The sequence below is a fragment of the Adiantum capillus-veneris genome, chromosome 20 (assembly GCF_014529385.1).
Source record: "Adiantum capillus-veneris isolate H3 chromosome 20, ASM1452938v2, whole genome shotgun sequence".
In the NCBI taxonomy this organism is placed as follows: Eukaryota; Viridiplantae; Streptophyta; class Polypodiopsida; order Polypodiales; family Pteridaceae; genus Adiantum; species Adiantum capillus-veneris.
Window position 1 is genome coordinate 2,693,751 of NC_140950.1, and position 25,025 is coordinate 2,718,775.

The 25,025-nt window shown below is 42.5% G+C and overlaps 1 protein-coding gene across 1 annotated transcript; it reads right to left on the minus strand.

Annotated features, from left to right (window-relative positions):
• Positions 1-15,571: 15,571 nt before the first annotated feature.
• LOC147432003 (protein TORNADO 2-like) lies at positions 15,572-17,027 on the minus strand. Its single transcript, XM_086491474.1, has 2 exons — positions 16,405-17,027; positions 15,572-16,063 (listed from the first exon to the last, which is right to left on the minus strand). Exons 1-2 carry the CDS (start codon positions 16,909-16,911, stop codon positions 15,740-15,742), a joined length of 831 nt encoding a protein of 276 aa, XP_086347600.1. The 5' UTR covers positions 16,912-17,027; the 3' UTR covers positions 15,572-15,739.
• Between the last annotated feature and the right edge of the window lie 7,998 nt (positions 17,028-25,025).

Genomic DNA, 25,025 nt, shown 5'->3' on the forward strand with positions numbered 1-25,025 from the left:
CTCTATTGGAAGCATCGCGGCACATGTGCTGCATCCTTGTATATCATTGCTAGTGTCTCTCTTGGTTCGATAAACTCACCCGCTGTTACATGAGCATCCATGACAGAATAATTGTCATCGGCAAGGTCAATTATACTGCCATCCTCTTGTAGATTTTGAGCGACTATAGCAAGGCAATAGTACTCTCTCAAGTCAAACAGTTCCATAATGTCATTGAGCATTACATAATGATGATCACTGATGGGGACTGCAGGGAGCACATTTGTTGGCAAAGCTCTCTCTGGCATCTGAACAACTTTTGAAACACAAAGCACCACTAGGTGGTTGCACCAACTCGTCACCAATGATAGAATGGTGACTGGTCTTGGCCTCCTCTGTTGTGCCTCGGTGATCGTCTAGATTAACATTAAAAAAGAGTATGAACCCAGCATAGTATTTTGCAACTCGACACTTTTGATTATGTACGGGACATCTAATGTCATTTTTGCGAGACTGCAATGGCAACTTGAGGCTGCTTCTGTAGAAAATATCTTTCTTTAAACGATCAGAAATGATATCGTTCATATGAACATATCGACAACCCCCAAAATCAAATGTGCTGCTGATCGTCTGTTGATCGTATGTATGATAAAACTCTACAAGGAAATGTCACGCAAAAGCCAAAAACTCTTGCAATGAGAAGGAAGGATTGAAAATAGGCTTGAATTTGTGCTCCCGCTTCTGCTGAAGCCCAATTATATAGAGAAAATGGTACAACTTGTCTTTGGGGGCCTCGTTAGAGCAAGGCAACTCATTCTCTATCTCGATCTAAAAGGCATCCATTTATGGGAGAGGTAAGAAAACTTGGGTTTTTGGTTGGGGTGAAGGTAGGAAGGCACTGGCTAACACTAAAGAGTACGAAGGGGGGACTGCCTGGCCTCCTATATATAGACTCCTCAGGAACTTGACCAGGTCATTTTAGTCACCCTGATGATTGCATTAGAAATGGTGCAATGAATGCAACACAAAGACCGAGGCAAAACTCCACCATCCCTATGACACATGTCCTTCATGCGGTGAGTACTGTAGTATATAAAGCATCTTGAATGCACACTCCAGAACTCGCTCACATCTACACAACATAGAAGGTATGGAGGACAAGAAGAGAAGAAAGGAGAAGCTTTCCCAAAAGATGATGGCAAAAATGAAGGAGCTAGAGAAGATGATAGCTGAGGCAAAAGCTCTTCGAAAGGACCTGAAGAAGAAAAACCAAAAGGCAAAGACTGAGTAAAACAACACTGTAAAGATTGAGGACAAGAAACCACTAAGGATAAAGGAGGAAAATGAATAATTGTGCTTTCTTGAAGTTGTAATGGAGTCCTTGAAAATAATGCAAATGTCTTCATATATTGTTCCTTTGTCTCTGCCTCTTTGTTTCTTTTTTTGGTTAATGATTATGAAAAAGAGATTCTTTTAAAATGTGTCGTACCACAATGCGAGTGGTAGGTTTATGTCACACAGCCATTGACTTGCTTACGCTGTGCATCGATAGGAAAATGTCTCGACACAATGCGGTAGGGAGTTCTCTCCATGATATGGGTGGTCCCTATCACATTGTGACGCGACATCCAAAGGTCGTACCACAACATGATAGGAAGGCGTGTCCATGATATGGGTGGTCTCTATCACATTGTGATGCGACATCCAAATGTCGCGTCACAACGTGACAGAGAGGCATGTCCATGATATGGGTGGTCTCTATCGCATTGTGACGTGACATCCAAATGTCGCGCCACAACGTGATAGGAAGGCATGTCCATGATATGGGTGGTCTCTATTGCATTGGGACGCGATATCCAAATGTCGCACCACAAGGCGATAGATTGGCATCACCACAACATGGTTAGTCCCTATCACGCTACGGTGCACCTTTAAGGGTGTCATGCCACAACGTAATAAGGAGTTCTGGCTGCGGAACACTCCCCCTACTCGCATTGTGCCGTGAAATTTTTCCTTGTTGCGACACAACGCAAGGAGGGGGTTTTGTTGAACAAGGCACATCCCATATCGCGTTGTGTCGCAACAACCACATTGTTGACCTCATGCCCCAATTGATATGCAATATGCCACGTGTTGTTCATGGGGTGATGCACTCTTCCCAATGATGATGAGAGACTCAATTAATTGTGGCCGCCACACGTTTGGTAATGATGATGATGTCCTTGACAATTATATACTGTTTCTACTTCCGAATACCCCACTGCTATTTGAAGACTATCTTACCTCTCAAAATCAACTTTTGCGACGTAACCTTCTCATTGCTCAATCTTCTTCTTATTCTTCCCCACAATGCTTTCCAGGGTAAACACTTGTTTCCATGGATCGCACGAAGCAGACCACAAGGAAGGTTTACCCGCAAGACAACCAACCTTCATCCTCAAGAGTTGCAGGCAAAACCCTACTAATCTTCGGGCAACAATGCGTAGTTGGAGGTACAAGCAGAACCAAAGTGTTTTGCTTGAGCTACACAAGCTCCAGAGGCATGTTTCTCTTGCTATTCCTAAGTTACCCTTTCAAAGAGTAGTTCGCCAAATTTGTGAGAGCGCAAATTTGGATTTTCAGTGGGCCAAAAGTGCAATGGGTTGCCTACACGAGGCAGCTAAGGACTTTCTGATCGAGCTATTCCAAGATAGCTACGTCCTCACAGCTCATCCCCACAGAGTGACAGTGATGCCCCAGGATGTCAATTCTCTGAGGCTGTTATGATGATTTAGGTACGACAAGACACTTGCATTGGTCCATCTATTTGATAGGAGAATGGAATTTTTTTTGGCAATCCCTCCAATAACCAAAGTGAAGGTGACGGATGTGAGCACCACACAAGACACATATGACAGACGTTTGAATGTGGAGCGGACCCAAGAGGCACTTGTGGAGAAGAGCCTTCGGAGGAGTCGAATGAAAGGGAGATGTTGTACCCTACACTTCCTCGGCCAAGCTTTGGACGTAGCACTTCTTGTATGGGGCCAAATTTTGTACTTTCATTTGGACCCTCACGAGATAGGCGTTTTCCAAAATAGTGGGAGGGAGCTTACAAACCAAATTATCAACTTGGGTCTCTGGTATGTTAAATTATTTTTGCAGAGGTATTTATTTGACTTTGGCTTATTAGAGATCCTCATAAATTAATTTTCTCAATTTGCAGCATGCTGGTATGAAATCTACAATTCGAGGTAGCCGTTTTGAATGCATAGCTGTCAGTCATGCTTACCTCGAAGAAAATTTCCCTGATTGAATTCGTTGATTGGTTTCAATGAGTGAACATGGACACGGAAAAAGTTTTCCTTTTAGCTTACAACAAAAAGTAAGTATTTTTATACCTCTAGTCTTCAATATTTTGTATACTACAAATAGCAAACTAATTCCTTTTTTTGTGAAATCAGTTCACATTGGAGCCTTGTAGGCTTAAACATTGAGTGCAAGCGTTGATACCTTGCAAACTATGTGCATGCTTTTCATGGGAATGTCTGAAGGTACATTGTTTCTTGATTCTGCAATCTCGATACAACGTGTGGTCACCATATGCTATGTATTGCAGGTCTAATCAGAAGTTTGTTGCTGCATGGGAAGCATTGACCCAAGACAGTGTTTGGGAAAATATGCTGGTTTTGAGTTGCAAGATTCCAAAGCAAGATGACACGCATTCTTGTGGATGGAGAGTTCTTGCACTTATGAAGCTTGTTCTGGAATGCATTTATGCTGAGGAGCATAGATCCTTGCACACATGATTTATTTCAATTATATATAAAAGCTATGGAATTCATTTGCAAGCAAGGAACCTGGAAGATTATTTGAACTTACATGTGGAGGCATTCAAGACAATGATCATCCAGAATATGATCAATCTTGTGGAGACTCATCCGGAAGGAGTCACCAATGCATTTGTCGTGCCACCGCAATGACCACAACCTTGGCCTCCACCTCGGAGGTACAAAGCAGCACCTCCCACCAATGATAGACCAAGCGGCCGAACCTTCCTCCCCTCGTGTTTCTGGCCACTCGTTACTCAACCTCTAGTCTTTTTGTAATACCCGATTTTACTGAGGAAGACAAGGCCACTGCACAATCTTTTTCTCAACCCCAAGCTCATGACCCAACCCCCAGACCGTCTCATGAGCCTTTTCATTATAATCATGATAATCAAGCCAGGGGGAGCTCTCATTAATTGTAAATTAGAGCTACTAATATTTAATTGGACATTATTACAGTGTACATATTAAAGCAATGTAAAGAAAACTTGAGTCTATTTTGAAAAGATAATTGCTCTCGGACTTTATTTGCAAGAAACTCTTTAATAATGGATTTTCGCATGAATGTAGATTGCAAGCTTGCTATCAACAACTTTCTATACTATTCACAGTACAGAGCAATGTGATAAATTGTGTGAGCCGCCTTCTTCAATCAAGAGTTGCATTGCACTAGAAACAGTCGGTCATCTTTTATCTCTGCGCACAATGTCTTCTTCTCCTTTCTTTGAGGCACATGCACGACAATTAATTGGATAGTTAGATTAGACTAATATTTTGTGATGATAACCAGCAGGGAAATAATTAACGCAACATTAATGTTTATATACAAAATATACTACCTTTCGCATGTTGCACTGGAAAAGAAATTTTGGAGGCAAGTTGAGGTCAACCTCATTCTCCAAATCCTCACATACTTGTCGTAGTGTCACAGTGCCTCAAATTCTAAGAACAGTTAGCAGATCAGGTCCACACCATACCTCAAGCATTCTCAAAGGATTGTTAAGGTCATCATTTAAATCTTGGTCCAAAGCTACCAGATGACCATTCACTGGATGCCACCTTATGTAGTGGAAGGAAGCTATCATGCACTGACAGACAATAGAATTCTTATTTACTTTGCATAAGACGCCATCAGAATCATGGACATCCCAAAATTCATCTAGAAAATCGAGGCATTTCTCTGTCTTGCAGAGTAGCATAGTCCCTGTCTTCCTAATCTCTTCATCATGGAAAAAGTCGATAAACACATGCATGGGCATGAAGAGATAACCAAAGTGAGAAAACAACATCCACTAAACCAACACAAGTGGGAATGGCTGCTGCTGCAGCACCACTTTCAGCCATAGAAGATATGCTCAAAAGGATGAACGACATGGTGAACAACATGCAAAAAGCACCTATGAGGGGACCAGGACAAGGGATACCTCAACATGGACAACCAATTAGGCCACAAAAATGGTGTGCAATTGAGGGTAAATGGACCAACCATGAGACCCACGAGTGCTACTTCAGACCAAAGTATGATGGGAATGTTCAGTACGTGCCCATAAGGCCACAAGGACAACCCATGTACAGATATCAACCTAATATGGCCCAAGCTCAAAGACCACCAATGGGTATGGAAAGACCTCAACCTGTGTTCCGTCAACAACCTCCGTACCCAAAAATAGATGAACAAGCATTAGTGCCTCTTACACCCTATGCGGAGCCTAGTCCATCTACAGTAATGGTAGTAGGAGATTATAGAGTACCAAGCCAAGCGCACAACGCGGAGCATTATAAAAGTGGTCAAAGAAAAAAAACCCCCTTTCAGCCAAAACTCTTCGCGCGCTGGTGTTATAGAGTAACTCTTCCACAGCTGCATGGAATGCATCAAAAATGCCAATAATGCAATCCACCGGTTGCCAGTCCTCTTTGTCAGAAGGATAAATATCTGCAAAAGTGGCAAGTTAAACACACAACACATGAGTGACCATTGTGGATGTAAGAAAACTTACAATTTGTCAGTTTGTTGGAAATCCAATCGGCGTTGTTTGTAGATGCAACTCTTAGTGTATACATGGGTGTTCAATGAGAACCTCTTTGACTGTTTTGCCCATTTGTGACAAGCGAAATTTTTTCATCCTACCTTTATAACTGTTCACAAACTCGTTTCGCGTGCGCTTTCTCTTCCGCGTCTGTAGGAGAACCCAACTTCCAGCTGTAATGGTGGTGGAAAGCCATCGACCGTTGTCCAAATCGAAGCTATTGAAAATTTTGACAGACTTAATACATGCGGATGGTCATCGAGGTCTTCTGTTCTCCATTAGTGATTCATCTATGTATGGCAAGATGCACAACACATATGTGAGAGGGGGATTGTCTCTGAGTGCAAACACAATACAGTCAAATGCGAGCAGAATAGTTAGGTGAGCGCAAATGAATGAGAATGAGCGAGAATACTATGAAATCTCTCCTATTGAAAAAGTGTGCACAACTGCATTGAGTGTGAGTTATGGTACATTTTTCCTATATTCGATCCTAACAAGAAAGATTCGAGCAAATCACAACGTATATTATTGGTAAGGTTTTTTATGCAACTAAAAACTGTTTTTTGAAAATGCCAAAAGTTGAAATAAAAACAAGAAAAATTTGAGCTACTGTTATGGTAGCCCTCCATCCATTGGTCATGTTGCATTCTCTCTCTAGCGTTAAAAGGATGAAATTTGAGTCCAAACATTTCCTAATGATGTATACGATGACAATTCTTTGGAATTTCTAAATTTTTTTAATTTTGCAGAGGCTTGATAAGCTTTGAACTTTGCTTACCACCTTCAACTGTGTCGGCTTGTACTCCTCAAGGAGAAGAGAGAAGGTAAGGGGGGTGTGCCATGGAACTCCCTCAGGGGATGTTTTAAAATCAAAGGGTGACCCTTGACCTTGGGTAGCACCCACATGAAAACACTAAGAACCTCCAAGCTATGGCACCTTGTTGGGAAGTGTAGTCGAGGACGATTTTCTCATTGCACACTATAGCAAGTTTGAGAGAGAGAGAGAGAGAGAGAGAGAGAGAGAGAGAGAGAGAGAGCTACTGAGTGAAAAGATTCTCCCCTTCTTGGTGCATCCCTCATGATTTTGTAGAGGTCACCTTGACCTCTTCCTCTCCTCTAAGCAGCCATGTCCACACGGCTATGTCACACACACACACACACACACACACACACACACACACACACACACACACACACACACAGAGAGAGAGAGAGAGAGAGAGATCTCATGCACAACTTTTTTCCCAAAATAGCTCCACGCCTTGATTTGCTAAACTTATTGATACCACTGTAAGATGAGAGGGTATGAAACCATACTCTCCACTTAGCCTCTATCCCTTTAAGTAGGCAATTACCAAACTCGGTTTAGAATAGCACTTGGCCTGACACTAGGTGATATTGAGTTGCCCAAAGAGACCGATGCATTACTTTCATGGATTTTCAAGAAAACTCGATGGATTATAGAAGTAATTCACTCCCAACTTGGAGGTGAGAGAAGTTGGAGGTTGAGGGTTTAGGTATCTTCAATGTGAAGTGGCACTTGGGAGGTGACTTAAAGACCATAAAGTGTTTGCTTGGCTACAAACAAGGGGCTTCTTCCATCTATCCTTGTCCATTTTGCAGTCCGAGATACAAACCTAACAAACAAAAAGCACAGAAAAACTTTGCAAAGGGTGGTTCAAGGATTCCATCGGAAGAGGATGTAGACGAAGCTACTAACAATTTTATCACTAGAGATGAAGACATGGAATGGGAAGCATATTTTTTGAGATGCCCCATGTTCAATGTGCACTGGATATTGTGCACTAAACAACAAGAACTGGAACCCCATATTTCCATTTTCTCTATCTACTGTGTATTAATGTACATTACATGCCTTCATGTGCATTTTTGATAGGCTATTGAAGCTTCGCCTTGACTATAATCTCTCAATGAAGCCATTGTGGAAGTCTTTCCCAAGAGGCAAGCACCAAGGTAGAGGAACTTCTCAACTCCAATGGCTATCACGGTAGAAATGTTTCAACTTTTGCTGCAAGAACATAGGAGAGGCCCATGAGATTGCCCAACAAGTATCAATGAGTGGACAAAAATCAAGACACTTCATGAAGAAAGCTAATCCATGAAACTCATGCCAAGATGACTTTGAAAACAACTCCAGCCACATTGTAGGTGACCTTTGGGAGCTCTAGGAGGAATTATGAAAAGATAGTACTGACAATGAATCAAATGACGAGCTTAAAAACAAGCGTAAGAAAGTTTGGGTAACTTTTGATAGAGTGGTCAAGCTAATGGATCTACCCAATACAACAGAGGAATCATTTCAAGTGGCATTGAAATATTTTACAAAGGTCTAGACTCTTTCTTGGGGTGAGAACAACATCACACATTACATGGTAAGCCATATCACATAATGAAAGTATTAAAAGAGGTCTTTTTTATTTTATAATTTGTATCCTTCTCTCATGTGAATAGCATATCTTGTTTGCATATGGAGCATTTTTTATGTACAAATATGCTTCACTTGATAGTTTCCGCACTCAAGACATGGATAAGTCCGGTTATCAAGCTAGGTGGGTGTACTTTAAAAATACTCACCATGGTGGTGGTGTGGTATAGTCTAATTATTTGGAAGAGATGGTTCAACAGACTACTACAACAAGTGACAAATGTCACACGAGCTTGCCAAGCATGCAACATAATAGGGTGCGACAAGGGTCAAGATGAATTCAATGCCAATAGCTCCTCCATGTCTGTATATTTACTTAGATTAAGAGCCACCGCACTACTAAGCGCAAGCAAGAGGGTTGTGAGCATGAGTGGTGTATATGGATGGTGAGTCAAAGGTAGAGCCACCATGGTAGCATGCTTAAATACCACACACACACACACACACTGGGTGCCAATGGTAGGGAAGACACTACCCTGTGGGATGGAAGATCTCCCTACACTGCATGATTGGCAGGCAAGGAGTGAGGAGGATGACGAGGAGCCGATGGAGGTGGTACCACTGATGGTGAAGCATCTAAACCACCATAATCTAAGTTCTATAAGAAGACTAAGCACCCCACATTAGGAAATGTGCAAGTGTCCCCTTAAGAGCTCAAGTATCATCGCAAAATTGCAAGGGCATTTGCGGAAATCTGGCACTACCAAAAGACAACAGGGTTTCTCATTCACCGAGCCCCTTTTTGCTTGCTTGGTGAAGGAGGCGCTTCAAAGAGATGTAACCAATATAGAATGCAAGCCATAGCGATAGAGGTGATTCAAGAAGCTGTCAAGGCCCACATCATTTCCGTGCAAGAGGATACCACCTTTGTGCTATACATGGCAAGAGAGTGACTATACAACCAAAGGACATGCAACCTGCACACCAATGGAGGCTAGACATTGGGCATTAGCCGAAGTGGAATATATATTTTTGTATTATCCACCCTAATGTTGTATCCCAACATTTTGTTGATGTGATTAAAGTAATGGATTAAAGTTTTGTCTCTTCAATGCTCAAATTCATTTCAGTTCTTCAATTTCTTAAAGTCATAAAGTTCAATGATGTCTTTTTGCTGCACAACCTTTGGGTACACCGGGGTTGGGGGGAGGGGAATATTGGGATGGATGAACACTTGAAATTAACATGATTTTGTGCTTTTTTGGTGTCTTGGGGATCATCAAAGTTGTTTAAATGGCAAATAGGAAAGGTGATAGGGCCCCACAGAACAACGAAATAATAAAACTACATCATTCATGTGGGGTGCCCAAAATCTTCTTAGCCATTTCTTGGCGTCTCTCATGCACATAAGAAAAATCCGTCACCAAGAGAGAGTGCACTATTTCCTCAAGGTCAACAAGCAAATAGAGACATGCATCCTTATTTAGGCAAGCACCTTGCCACATAAGATAGTCCCAAATGCAGTACATGCCAGGGATCCATGCACTAGGATTAGATATATAAGAATTTTGGGCAATGGTACTTAACCACAAGAATTTGCTTAAGGTATTCAATGACCACATCATGAAATGACCTTGGGGAGTGAATTCATTGTGTAAAATTACAACATTGCCAAGGGGAGTTTTCCAATGTAATATGCAAGGGAGGACCATGGACTGAAAGCTATCTGTTTGACGTCCATCTGTGTTGCAAACTCACCAAATTCTAGGAAATACTATCACAAACCAATCAAGGGTACAAAAATAAAAATTAAGCTATGAACAAATAGACAAATAAATTAGGATATATTTTACCTCCTGCTCCTTGTCCTCCTCCTCTCTCTTACCCTTGGATCCAAGTCAATGCATGAATTCACCACATCCACAATCTTGGGCTCATAAGAGAGGGGAATTCATTGGAGTAGGCATCCTTGTAGCTACAACCTTGGCTTGCATTGCAGGGTTCATGGGGACACTATGGGGCTCCTTGACATCCTTGATGATGTTTCCAATCTAAAGGTGTGGCAATTGCACATCCTCTAAATTGGGTTTCTTGGTGACAAGGAAGATGAAGGTAGCAATGTGAGAAAGGTACTCCACCCCCAACTTGTGATCCTTTAGCACGAGCACCCTTGGAGCTTGCTCATCCAGGAAATGGCCTACATCAACAACAATTTGTGAAACCCTCTTAGCCACTTTGGGAACGGGCGATCAACTTGATGTATTCTAAAGGCTTGGTACAATTGTAAGTAGTATGGAATATTTTAAGGTATGTCGTTGTGTACAATACAAAGGCCCAACTGCACAATAAAGGGCATACACAATCTCCTTTGTGGGATGTAGCATAGGAGTTTGCAAGGCACACAAATCCCTGCAAATGCATTGATATGAAGGGAAATTATGGTGGCAAGCTCCCAAAGAAAAGTGAAAAGTGTGTAAAGTTCTAGCTTTCCCTTGAAGTTGTGTCCTTAAGAAAGAGGTGAAGCATGACAAAGGGGTGGGTGTGGGTATAGAGGCACCTGCAGAGGCTGTGGATGCATCCTTGCTTGGTTTGGAGTGCTGAAAGATGGGGCAACGTATGCACCTTTTTAAAGAAATGCAATTTGCTAAAAACATCTCAATAAAATGCCACTTATAATAGGGAAGCCAAATCACATTGTTACAATGGACTTTTGCCTCATTAGGATGCCAAGATTATGATAGAATACACAAAAATGGTAAAACAAATTATACACAAGACAACTATTGTTGAATGAAACATTATATTATAATTCCAAAATGTGCTAAAGGTAAGTATATCAATTACAACGGGGATTTTTTTCAAAAATGTAATAGTAACAAAGCTATAATAGTGATAACATAGTTCTATCCACACCCAAATCATCTTGGACCTTCATTTTGTCTTCCATTCTCTTTCCAATTTGTAAACATTCAACATAAAGTGAAGCAATGAAGGTAAATCTTTGATGGACCAAAAGCTTTGGTGAAAACATCCTCACCTTGTGACCTTGGAGATGAAATTGAGCTTTCTGAAGGTCCTCAAAGCCCATAATGGCTAAATGTTCTTGCATGTTCTCGAGAGTCCAATGCTTGTTCACTTGGACAACTTCCAAAGCATCATTGGGAATCCTCACTATACTGTCAAAGCTTGCAATAGAACCCTCAACACATTGTAAGGAAATCCACACTCCAAGCTTGCACATCTATTGATCATAGTGAAATCATACATATAAGGAGGTGCGGGAATTGAAAATAGCACATCCCAATACCTGATGCTCAACCTACAACGGTACCTATCTTTAATTTTTATGCCCTCCACAAGACCCCGGTTTTGTTCTAAAAACTTCCCCAAATCCTCATAGTGCATAGCTTTGCATACAAAACTTGTGGTTGTCTCCATAAATTCAAACTCTTTAAAGATATGCACGAAACAATGAACATGCAAGCACCAACTCAAGCCCATAGATCTAGAAGTTTTAGAATATTTCAAGGAGTTTTGGACATCTAATATCATCTTTTATTTAAAAGATGCTACCGACCATAAATCTAGTTGTGGCCACTCCATACTTAATAAAGAAGCTACCGTGATGGGTTCAAGCTTCCCATAACCTTCCATAGTAGTATCTACAATATAGGAGTGTGAATAAAATAAAATTCTACTTTGAGCCATTTTGGTTGGACAAAGGTGTACAAAAGTTGTTGCTCCAATATCTGTGTATATAGCTTTGAATATGCCAAAGAGGCTATGAAGTGGTTGTTCCTCCACCAATGTAGATGGAAATATGACTACAAAATCAAGCAAAAACATAATTATGTAGAAAAAAAAACGTACAATGCAACTTCACACCCAACTCCATATTCTCAAACCAAGTACTCACAATGTGGTGGGAATCGAGTAGGTTGTTCAATTGCGTGTTTGACATTGGAAAGACATATTTCACAATGGCTATGGTCCCCTTTTCCTTGTGATCCAGAGCTTTTTTTTCCAACAATGCTACAAGTTTCCACGGTTTTGAACATAGTGAGGGCTATTAGAAGATGTCTACATGTATATCCAACACCTTTGGTGAACTCTTATGACACCCACTCACTATCTACACCTCTTGCGTTGTGGCATGCAATAACCTCATCCTTTGGCCTCCTTTGCGGACTAGATCTTTCCATGTGTGAGTGAAGGAAGGTAGGAGGACAAAGAGGGCCTTGCTTGTTGCTACAATGCAGGTCTAGTGACCTCATCCTTTGGCCACCTTTGCAGATTAGAGCTCGCCATGTGTGAGTAAAAGAAAGTAGGAGAAGGATGAGGACATTGATTATTGTTGCAATGTAGCTGGAAGAAGGGAAATGAGCTTGCTTGATGTGCCAATGGGAGGTGGGAGAAGGAGAGGAGGGGGAGGAACTTGGTTGGTGCTACAATGGAGATATGAGAAGGTGGATGATCCTTGCTTGGTGTGGCAATGGGAGGTGGGAGGGGGGAAAAAGAGAGGATCTTCCTTGGCATTGCAATGGGGGTGGTAGTAGTAGAGATAGTGTTGGAGTAGAGGGATTTCTTGGTGTTGCAATGGAGGTGGTAGTAGAGAGAGAGAGAGAGAGAGAGAGAGAGAGTGTTGGAGAGAAGGTGTGATGGTTGCAGTGAAGGAGGGCTTGGAAAATGGTTCTAGAGAGAGAAATTCACTTTTTAGGTATGTGATAGGTTTGGGGGGGCTTTGGAGAGTAGGAAATGTTTTTTATTTTTTTTGGTTTTTGGGTGTGCATTTTGTATTTTTGACCATAAAAGAGGCTTGCTTGGAAAGTAGCTCCTCTTCTTCTTGTCGAGAGGGAGTTTTAAGGAGATAAACTTTAAATGTTAAAAAAAACACTACTTTTTTTTACATTTTGAGGTTTTTAAAAACTTGAGACAAAAAAGAGGGAAAGTTGGAGGTTGCAAGTGTCCCCCCCCCCCCCCCCATCCTCAACATCCTCACTAGGTAAGAGGTCATAGAGAAGTGTAAGGCTACTTGTCCCCCCTACTATTTTGAGGGCACAGAGTGTGTCCACCACCCTCTTTCAATTGGATGGCCTCTAATTAATCCCAAAGGGTCCCTAGAGGGTTCATATTTTTCCTAATGGAAAATTAAAGGACTCTCTCCAAATGAGATTACATGCATGAAGCCATAAAGGCCTATGGAAAATGGTGGACGTTGATAAGAGCAAAAAAATAAAGAAGTGGTTATTTGTTAGGGTCTGGTATATAGCCTATCATGCTTGGAAATGATTTTGATTGAAATGTCCTTATGTAAGCACAAAAGGTTCTTGATGAGCTTCCTATCTGAATGTTGTCTCATGAAGTGCATTGATTGTAGGTAATGCACAATAGGGCTAGGACCAAGAAGCTGCTGATTGTTTTCAGCACATGCAAAATGAGGTCTCTCTTCAACTCAAAACCATATTCTTACACCTTAAAGGTTTGTTGCACTATGCAAGGACTCTCTTAGAATGCACTAATTGTGTTGGAATTAGGGTTGCAGGAAAACACACACAGCTTGGAGAAGACGAAGGAAGCTCAAGACACACAATAGAGAGTGTATTACTTAGCGTGCAATGGAAAGATAAGTTAGCCCTAGAGTAATGGGCGTATATACAATGCACGGGGGGAAAAACCTCTTAGTGAGGGAAAAATTGCCTTGACGGTCCTAAGTGTGTTCACACACATCACTACCACATGTATATGGTAACACATTGCAGGTTATTTACAATAAGGCCAAGTCCAAGAGGATCTAGGTTGTTTTCAACGAATGCAAAGTGAGGGCCTCTCTCCAAATGGGATCACCTATGCTTGCAATCTTGAAGGACTATGGAAAATGCACGCTATTCACACAAGCTAAAAGATTCATGATGAGAATGCTGGACAACATGTGCTTTTATAGCATGATGTCATGATTGTCAATGATTGACATGTATTCCAAATGTTGCATCCTTGTGAAATCACAAGAAGTTCTTGCTGAGATTTATGTCCATATGTTGTCTCTTGTAGTGCATTGGTTTATGCCCAACATTGCCAGGACCTAGAAGCTGTGGACTATTTTCATCACATGCAAAATGAGGGCCTCTGTTTTCATCACATGCAAAATGAGAGCCTCTCTCCAAACCAAAATCCTATGCTTGCAACTTGCATAGTACCACATGCACCTTGAAGTCCCATGACACTATGCCGCCAAGGCCTCACTTGGAATGCACTAATTGCACATTATGCCAGATAGCGCTAGGGCTAAGAGAATCTTGGATATGTTTTGTGGATGCAGAATACCTAAAAATTTAGAGTGAGAATGCTAGACAGGGTGTGTAATTACAACATGTCATGCTTGGCAATTTTCAAATACCCTTTGCAACAAGGAGATATTGCATCATGTACGCCAAAAGTAGGTAATTGTCCCCATCCAACATATCCTCAAGAGATGGCATGTGGAAAACATCATTGCTATTAACCATGACCGATGACTCCACCTCATGTAAAAGTTGTCTTGTCAAAGAGGAAAAACTACACAAAATCAACTTGTGCTATACAGAAGAACCCACAAAATACTACAAAGTGCTTGTTTTGCAAAAATCTTGAGTGTCCAACACCTTAAACAAAAGGATGAAAGTGCTTGTATGCAGTACTAATAGTAATAAACATAGATGTTTTGAGCCCTAGTCAAAATTCTGATAAAACGGGCTCTAAAAACTCACCCAAAGGTATGTTGCCCTAAAAACACCCACAACAATGACTTCAATCTAAGAATGTGATCTAAGAGGGTATTGTATTGTCGATGCTATCCTACTTAACCAAACATGGGCTCTTGTACCATGTCAATGCTACCCTACTTAACCAAACATGGGCTCGTGTACCAAGTCGATGCTACCCTACTTGCTACCCTACTTAACTAAACACGAGCTCTTGTACCTGTTGAAAATAATGGAGAGACAAAGAGAGAAACAATAAATCAATCATATAACCAATGCTAGTACATTAATGACTGAGAAAGTGAGAGTGTATGAGTATAATGCAACTCTAGGTAGAAAGACCATGACATCATAGATTCTGTCCATGAGTGATGTGCTAGTCATGGTGAAGGCACTTACAAATTCCTTCAAAAAACCTCAAAATCCTTTTCATGACCATGCTTGGCCCAAGATCTTCGAGCCATTAAAAAGCAACGTTCCTACAAGTAGACTATTTCGATTGATGCATTTCCTTAACTTGCATTTTTATTGAACCTCAATCATTTTTAAGCACTACTTATTTTGAAGTATGTTTAGAGGCTATGTTCCACAAGATGGCAGATTGTTAAGCATCTAAATACTCAGAAAGAAATCAAAAACTTTTATATGAAATAGGAACAATTACAAGAAACTACTCTTTCCACCTCAAAATCTACATTCAAACACTAGTTTGCCATAGTCAAACAAAAATTAACCATCAATAATCAGCTTTGCCAATGGCTCCATTACCGCCTTATAGGTCATCTCTTGTGCAATTCCTTAGATATTTGGAGAAATCGATTCTGTCTCATCAGGCATGCTGTTATGCTTGATATTTTGAAGCGTAATAGAGGTAAGAGCTAGAAGGGTGAGAAGAAGAATCGACACAAGAAGGCCAACGATTGCAACATGGAGCCAATGTTGACGCACATTTTGCATCTCACCTGCACGACATGCATCACATTCAAAGCAAAGTTTTGAGGGGTTATTGCTCCATTTCCTGCAATCTGAAGTAGCCTGACTCGTGCTCATCATGGAAGGGACCCAGGTTGTTGGCGTCTCAAACATAAAGCCGCAAATACTAGGGGGCTTACAACAACCAACCTACATAAAGACATACATGTGACCAAATAAGGTATGACTTAAAATGAAGACATAGGCTAGTGATAGCAATATATCACAAGAAGTTTTGGATAGATTCTAACAATAATTCTCACATTGTGACTTACCTCAACATCACGAGCTTTGTGAGGGAGGCACCGCATACCTAGCTAGGTACGATTGGGAGCAGGGGACCGCCGGCTCGGTGGGAGGGCCGGGGTGGTCCCGTGCCCCCAATCGTACCTAGCTAGGTATGTGGTGCCTCTCGAGCAGAAGCTCATGATGTTATGCATTGTATGAAAAACACTGAAAAAAGACCTACATGAGAAAATCTTGTTGCTTACTTGGGCGGGCGAGAGATCGCGAGCGGAGTAGAGCTGTTGCAGCGTGGTGTATTTGTCAAGGTCCCGACACAAGCGGCCACGCTTGAGGCAGGCCTGGATGGAGGTCCAGTGAGGGGGCCCCACTCTTTTCCGCAGCCAGGCGGAAAAGTCTGCAGAGGTGAACTCGTGAAAGCGGGCGGGCGGCCCAAGCGGGCGGCGACCGGGGCCGTTCTGCGTGGTCACCACCACCGCGAACAGTGTGAACGACAGCAAGAGCAGGGTGATGAGCAGCAGAAGCAGGAGATAGAGTAGCAGCAAGGGCTTGCTCCTGCGGGCAGAGCCGAAGTAGCCCAAGAGCCCCACTCCGAAGATGAGCAAGCCGATGGCCATGAAGGGCCACTGCAAGAAGGTGAGGCAGTCCTGGCGCGCATGCGTTGCAAGCCATGCAGACACCCCTATGACTGCCGTCGCCAGCCCCGCCATTATGAGGTTCATCCCCTCCAGCACGTTGTTCGTAGTGAACCTCATCCCTCCGCCGGCTCACCACCATCTAATCACAGCTCCTGCATCATCAACTATATTTTGCTGCCGAGTCTCTCTCTCTCTCTCTCTCACACACACACACACACACACACACACGCATTCCTCTTTGCTTCCCCCCAAGCAAAGCTCACATGGCTACTCCAAGCATCCACAGCGTTGCTTAAAGTTTAGACTACACTCGCGCGTTGATCCATTTTGCTTTTTCCCGCTGTTGACCACATTTTGGAATCAGAATAATAACTGGATGCTTCAATGTGAAAGAGCATGTATATAAAGGTCTCTATTCCCTCACGTCAGAGCTATTGGCTGAACGGTTAGCATGATGTGGCGCAGGGGTGATTTGCAGGGAGCCTGCTTCAAATCTCGTTTTCGGATGGTCCGTAAAGTGGTCTGCCTGCAGTGTGCAAGCTCGCTTTACTGTCTTACACAGTGTTCGGGAAAAGTCGTTATTCCAAACATACAAAATTCCTTTTCTTGATTTTGTCAAGAGGAAATTTTAGAAAATTAGGTCATCTTTTTGGGTTTTTACACTATTTTTCTCTATTTTGGGGCGGAGTTTCTCCCTTTCCCCTTGCCCTCAACCGGCATTCTTGAAATTGAAAACGGCACGATATTAACTTGAGACACATTTTTCGTGAACACTGGTCTTACACATAGGCCTAGCCTAGTTACGCTCACAAGAAGATTTAGAAATTTTCTCATGTAGGAAAACAGAGTCTTTTTCAGTGTTTTTCATACAATGCATAACATCATGAGCTTTTGCTCGAGAGGCATCGCATACCTAGCTAGGTACGATTCGGGGCAGGGGACCGCCGGCCCGGTGGGGGGATTGGGGGCAAGGGGACCACCGCCCCCCCACCGAGCCGGCGGTCCCCTGCCCCCAATCGTACCTAGCTAAGTTTGCGGTGCCTCCCTCACAGAAGCTCATGATGTTAAGGTAAGTCACAAAGTGAGCTTTGCAGCCACACGCGCATTGTGCAAAATGATGTGGGCAAACTATATTCGAAGTTCGAAGTATCCAAACACTTTTTGTCTATAAATCACTAATATGAATAACATGTTAGGAGTCTTTTCCTCGTGGCAAGCATAGACCCATTAAACACATTAATGCTATGAGCAAGACTTTCCTCAACACCATATACCATGTGCTATTAAAAGAAATTTAACGGTGGGATCAAGGATACTTGTACAAGAGCTCTTCGGTAGTGCTTTTTCGTGGCAGCTTGGCATTACTTCAACCTTTTTGTATAGAAATGTTTTTTCTTGTGTGTTTGGATTCTCAAGCATTAAAAGTGCACCGTAATTGTGACTGGACTGGTTTTTTGTTGTGTTATGCTAGTGCGTTGGATTTGGCCATACCTATGTTGGCATTCTGCGTATATCGATCTCATTTGCTCCATTTTCCATTCATTGTAGGGTTTAGGGTCTTCCTTGTAACATTTAATGCACTAGTAACTTGTGTGTAGCGGAAATTGATAACATAGTGAGCATTTCATTAAGAACAAGTTCCTAATGAGCATAGAGAGAGTACTTAATTTGAGAAAGCAACATAGCAATTTACACCTAGCTAATTTGGCATTGACAATACTTGAAAAGAGAGAGAAACAGAACAATTGACAACAGTTGAGGACCGGATTTACATGGAGCCGGTCCCCCTCCGTAAAGGCGTGACCATAAACATAAGTACTACAAAATTGTACATATGCAAATAATTCAGTGAGTGAGAAGCCCTCATGGTAATGCCTCCCAATCGACGTCCTCTTCCTCCTCCTGCAGCAGCTGGGTCAAAAGGGCCACAACAGTACAAGAGGTTGTGTGCTTTTGTGACGCTGTTAGCGATGAAAATACATTGGGTTTTATAACCCCCGGCGTCACTAAAACCGTCGCTAATAGCGTCGCTATATGCGATGCTATAGACGTCGCTATATGCGATGCTATAGACGTCGCTATATGCGTCGCTATATAGCGACGGTCATAGCGACGGTTATAGCGACGTTTACACAGAAGTCTATAGCGACGCTACAGAGCCATAAATAGCGACGGTTATAGCAACGCCCGAGAGAAATGTTTTTTGGTGACAGGGCATTGAATGCCTTGCCACCCATCAACCATATTGTACTTGATTCACTTTTTAAAAAAAGTGCAAGGGTAGATAATAGACCCAAAATAGTCACCCACAAGACGCATTGTTTGCAAAATTGACAAGCGTAAAATTGACAATTGTACACATCATAGGCAAAATGAATTGATTGACAAATGTAATAATGACAATTGTACAACATCATAGGCATAAAGAATTGATTGGCAAAATGAACTACGGTGACAAATGTAATAATATACATGGTTCAAAAAGACGTTTAAAATCCGTCTCATGATACATAAGCTATGAGAAACCCTAAACTAATGCTATCTAGCTACGGCTAAACTGACGTCGTCTAGTCAGACGTCTCATCGCATCCAAGCAGCGTATCTGTCGGTTTCTGCAAAAAAAGACAATAAGACAGCTTTCAGTAAGTATAAACATATAATGACATTTATAAAACAATACAAAAAATAGAAAAGAGTAAGCCCTAATACTAACCATGCCGCCGCGAGAACTGAGAATGTCCATCAGGGCGTTTAAGCCCTTCCTGCTTGCGTACTCGCGCTCGTACGGTGTGGGATCACGTCCTGTCATCCACCACTGTCAAAACATACAAAGATTTCATTATGTTAGAATTAAAAAACTCATAAACCCTAAACTATCGAACATAAAGAGCAATGCGAAAACACTTACAAAATAGGCCTTAAATGATGCCCATCCACCGCTCCCCAAGTGGTGCGAGCTCCCTGCCTCTACTCGCGCTCTGGCTGCATCCTTTTGTTGCTTCCACTTGTCGGGATTCTCGCGCGCTGCTTTCTTCGCATTCTTCCAATCTTCTTTGGCCAGCCAATCTGGCCTGTTCCACCCATGCTTGATTGCTTTTTGCACTTCGGAACGCTTGTGTTTGCAGTATTCGCGCATTCGAATCTTCATCAGGTCTTCATAGAAGCGCTGATCCCGTGTTGGAACGGGAAACTCATCATGAAGTATGCTGATGACTCTGGCTTTTAAATCACTTGGTACTTCACTCCATTTGTTTAGTATGTAGTGTTTAAACAATTGAGAGCAAAGACCATGCATGCGCGAGATCACCTTCTTGCCGTCATCATCCATGATGATGCCGCTGCTGAAGTCGACGGAGTAAGGCAAGCCCTCTAGCCGGTGACGCGTGAACCTGGGTGTCCCGGCAGGGGTCTCTAGCGGCGTGTCGATGGGGGTACGGACGTCAGGTGTCTCCACCGGCGTCTGGGTCCCGAAGCGAGGAGTGTCGAGTGGGGTGGCTCCTGGCGGAGTAGGTAGAGGTGTGTAGCTGCTAGGAACAGTCAGCCGTGCAAAACCTGACATAGATGGCGATGCTGTGGTTGGTGTGGGGACGGGCAAAGAAGGGGAGGGTAAAGAGCCTCGTCGAACACGAGGCGGTGTGGAGGCATCGGCGGCGGAATCCCCACAACAACCGCCACCGCCACCACTAGAGCGCCGGTGTCTAGACGAGTGTGAAGATCGTCTCGTCGACACCGAAGCTTCGGAGCGCGTCGAATGCTCCGAAAGAGAGGGAGATGCGGATGGAGTAGGAACGCGCGATGATGCGCCAGAGCGATGACGCTCCACGTACCACTGTCTCTGCTGCGGTGACAAAGAAGAAAGAAACTCCTCATCATCCATACCTGCATTAAACACACGAATATTTAAACTTAATATTGAATGAATAGAGTAGACAATGACGAAAAGACCATTAAATACAATGACGTAATGACGCATATAAATACAATGACGCAATGAATTGAGTGATAGAAGAGGCAAGTCGAAAACTCAGAATTTTCAATCCAAAGATGTGAGCGCGAGTAAAAAAGAGCGTTATACACCATGGAAGGTACTTAGAGAGCCAGAGCTTTTACAACACGGAGCAAAATTGTTCAAATACAATATTTGTGGCTTTAAGAGATCTCTCTCTCATCCTCGCATAACTCAGCATAACTTCCTATATCTATATAGAGCTCTCCGTTTAAACACATATCCTCTGTTTCATTTTGTAGCTCCTCTGCATGCACCCCATATAGAGTAGTAGCATCTTGATGCTCGTCTGGCACCACCGCAGCGGCTTCTGATTGAGCATCTTCTCTGATCTCCTCCATTGATGCCGTTGTGATTGGCACATGGTAGCCTTCATACGTCCTTGCACTACGAGGGGCTACCTCTATGACGTACCACCAGTTTGATGTAGACTTTGTAGGATGAAATATTACCTGCCAGAGCCACATAACTTACATGAGAGCTTTCAAGCACATAACTTGTAAAAGGGGGATGTTAACTATTTACATACTTACTTGTTCACAATGCTCGGGTAGTACGAAAGTGTCTCTTAGGTCAGTCCATTTCTTAGTAGAATCCACCTCAAGAAAACCAGACTCTCCTCTACGCACAGTAGCGTTACGACCCTCCATGATTATCTTGAACCATTGCACGTCGAACAAGTCGACAAAAAATCCTCTGTAATCGATCTTCAAAATCTCTTGTAGCGTGCCGAAGTAAGTAAGTTCCGCCACCACAGGATCTGCATCAGAGGAACGTCGTCGACTAGATTGTTCAAATTTTGCCATGATTCCACAATCTTGAGTAAAACGCTTTTTGTCGATCCGTTCCACCCTAAAATGTCGACCTTTACACCATGCTGCTGTGTATGACTTATACTACGACGTTAAAAATCTCTTCTTCTTGTGTGTGTGTGTGTGTGTGTGTGGGTAAACCTAAATAAACCTAAGTCTAATCTAATATAACATAAATCTAAATCTAACGTAAATTATGTTATATTAAAAACAAAGAACTAAACTAACAGGGATTATAAGAACCTTAAAACTGATTTAACACATGATTTAACACATAATTTTTCACATAACTCGGCAAGAGTTGGCATTCTCATCACTAAAGATGTGAGAGTTAACTTCCGGCGGTGACGCTACCTCATCTCCATCCACATCTGACGACAGCAATTGGCCCTTTGGACTGTTCTTGCTCTTGTTACTAACTTTGAAGTTGCTGTTGAATGACTAGAGGTTGTCTAGATGGTCATTGTCGGGGATGTAGTGACTCTTGCCGCCCAGAAGATCCACCTTCTTCCCTATCTTCTGAAGACATTTCACCAGTACTTTTGGATCGACGGAGCCCACCATGAGTGAAGGCAGCAATACCCTATATTCCATTGAGGGCTTTCTTCACCCGCTTCATGCAGGCATCGCAGTCTATGGAGACCTAAATCTAATCTAATATAACGTAAATCTAAATCTAGCGTAAATAAACGTAAATCTAATTTAACGTAAGTCTACATCTAACCTAATCTTTAACGTCTTTTAGGATAGTTTCCTACGACGTTATAACTCTCTTCTTCTTGTGTGTGTGCGCGTGTGTGGATGTGTGTGCCAATAAAAAGAGATAAATGGTATAACCTTTCTATCACCCATGCCAAGTATGATAGATCGGTTATGCCATTTCCCTCTTGAATAATAGGTCTTGAGTTCAACTCCTCGTCGGCTAGATCTTTAGGTCTTTTAATTTTAATTAGTTTCCTACGATGTTAAATTAGTTTCTCTCTCTTTCTCTCTCTTTCTCTCTCAATGTGTGTGCATTTTTTTGTTTATGCATGTTTTCTCTCTCTTTTCCTCTCTCAATCTGTGCGTTTTTTGTTTATGCATGTTCTCTCTCTCTTTTCCTCTCTCAATGTGTGCGTTTTCTGTTTATGCATGCTCTCTCTTTTTTCCTCTCTCAATGTGTGTGTGCATTCTTTGTTTATGTATGTGTGTGTGCGTTTTTGTTTATGTTTGTACTCTCTCTCTCTCTCTCTCTCTCTCTCTCTCTCTCTCTCTCTCTCTCTCTCTCTCTCTCTCTCTCTCTCTCTCTCTCAAAAACACTTAAGTGTGTGTGTGTGTGTGAGAGAGAGAGAGAGAGGGAGAGAGAAAGAGGGGAAGGGAACATGAGAGTGAGGAGAGGGAAGGAGCATACCTGGCTCTCCTTCCTCTCCTCGTGTGTGTGTGTGTGTGTGTGTGTGTGTGTGTGTGTGTGTGTGTGTGTGTGTGGAGAAGAAAGAGAGAGAGAGAGAGAGAGAGAGGGAGAGCGTTACCTGCTCCTTGCTTGAGGGCGCCAAAAAACTCAGATCTGAGATTTGAGTTTTTGGGTGCTCTCTGTTATTTTTTTTAGCCCTGCCGGTGTCGCTATGAGCGTGGCAAATTTACTTGTAAATTTGCGACACTCATAGCGACGCCGGGAATTTTTTTTTTTGAGCGTCGCTAATATGAATAGCCTCTTGTAGTGCAAGTCCATGCTTGTACCCATACTTCTTCTCTTGGTGTGTTAGAAGGCGCTTCACGACAACTTCTTGCAAAATTATGGTTCAATCATTAGGTAAATCTTCAAATAACATATATATATTAATAATTTAAAGCATACGTATGATACTTACAAACTCATGTAGAAGCGTATCGTATCCTCCACTCCCAAGATGTGATGCTCCAACAGACTCCAAACGTGCTCTGACTGCATCTCTGTGCTGGGTTGAAATCTATTGGGATTGTCTTGTGTCTCTTGTGCAATCCCAATCCACTCCTCTGCGTCCAACCATGCTGGCTTGGGATCACCGTCATTGAACCTGTCTCTGGCCTCTGACCGACGGTGTGACATTGTGGACCTGGCCACGCTCAAAATCCAGGTATTCGAGACCTGATCGTACCCCTCTGTCGGCCTGTACTCTCTCTGAATGGCGTCGATAATGTAATTCTTTCTCTCAAGATCGAGATTTTCCCAAATTTCCATCACAGTGTGACCAAACTCAATCGTACAAAGTTGTCGAATCCTCTATCGCATTTCCTTTCCCACCCTATCTGCCACAACAACCCCATCCCTGCTCCTGTACACCTTGCTAGGATCATGCTTATGTGATCCCCAAGGTGTATGTGGTGTACCCATCGGTGAACTATCTACTAAAGAGAGTGGTGGGCACTCTCTCGATGGTGTGGATGCATCAATAGAACCGCTACCACAACAACCATCAACTCCAGAACGACGGCGACATCATCTCGAGAATGAACCACCCGTCGGTGTAGAGGGCACATGAGTCCTAGGCATAGGGTGAAGGAGTACGAGCGGAAGTGCGATGAGAGAGAGAGTGCGAGAAGAAGAGCACGACGATATGGTGAACTCGCTCTACTGTAATGTGTAGAGCATAGTGAGTTCTTATTAGGTTTTAACAAAAGAATATGTGTACATACCTGGCGGCCCGCCCACTTACCTGGGCGACCACATTGGGATTTATACCCCAACAACCTCCCACTTAAAGTCCAATGTGGTACTTTAAGTGTGAGAGAAGCTACTATACAAGCTAATATACAAGAGATGTAGAGAAGTGATGTACTACCCTACACCTAACTGCTTGCGAAAATGCGCAAAGCTCTCTGAGGGAAGTCCTTTTGTCAGTAGATCAGCAGGATTTTCTGTGGTGTGAACTTTGACAAGCTGAAGTTGCTTATCCTCGAGCATTTCCCTGATGAAATGATACTTCACATCCACATGCTTTGTCTTTGAGTGATAAACTGGATTGTGAGCCAATTGTATAGCACTTTGACTATCACAATATAACACAGGAATCTCTTCTTTGATTCCCAAATCTGTTACTAGTCGATTAAGCCAAATTGATTCTTTGCATGCCTCTGATGCTGCAACATATTCAGCCTCTGTAGTAGACTGAGTAACACAATCTTGTAATCTAGAACGCCATGATACTGCTCCACCAGCCAATGTAAAGACATACCTTGACGTAGACCTTCGGTTGTCTAAGTCACCTGCATAATCTGAGTCTGTAAAACCCTTTACACTTAGCTCCTGACTCCCATAGCATATACGCATACTCTTTGTAGCTTTCAGGTATCTCAATATTCCTTTCACTACCTCCCAATGTTTCTTGCCTGGGTTTGACATGTATCGACTTACTACTCCCACTGCAAATGCAATGTCTGGGCGAGTAGCAATCATT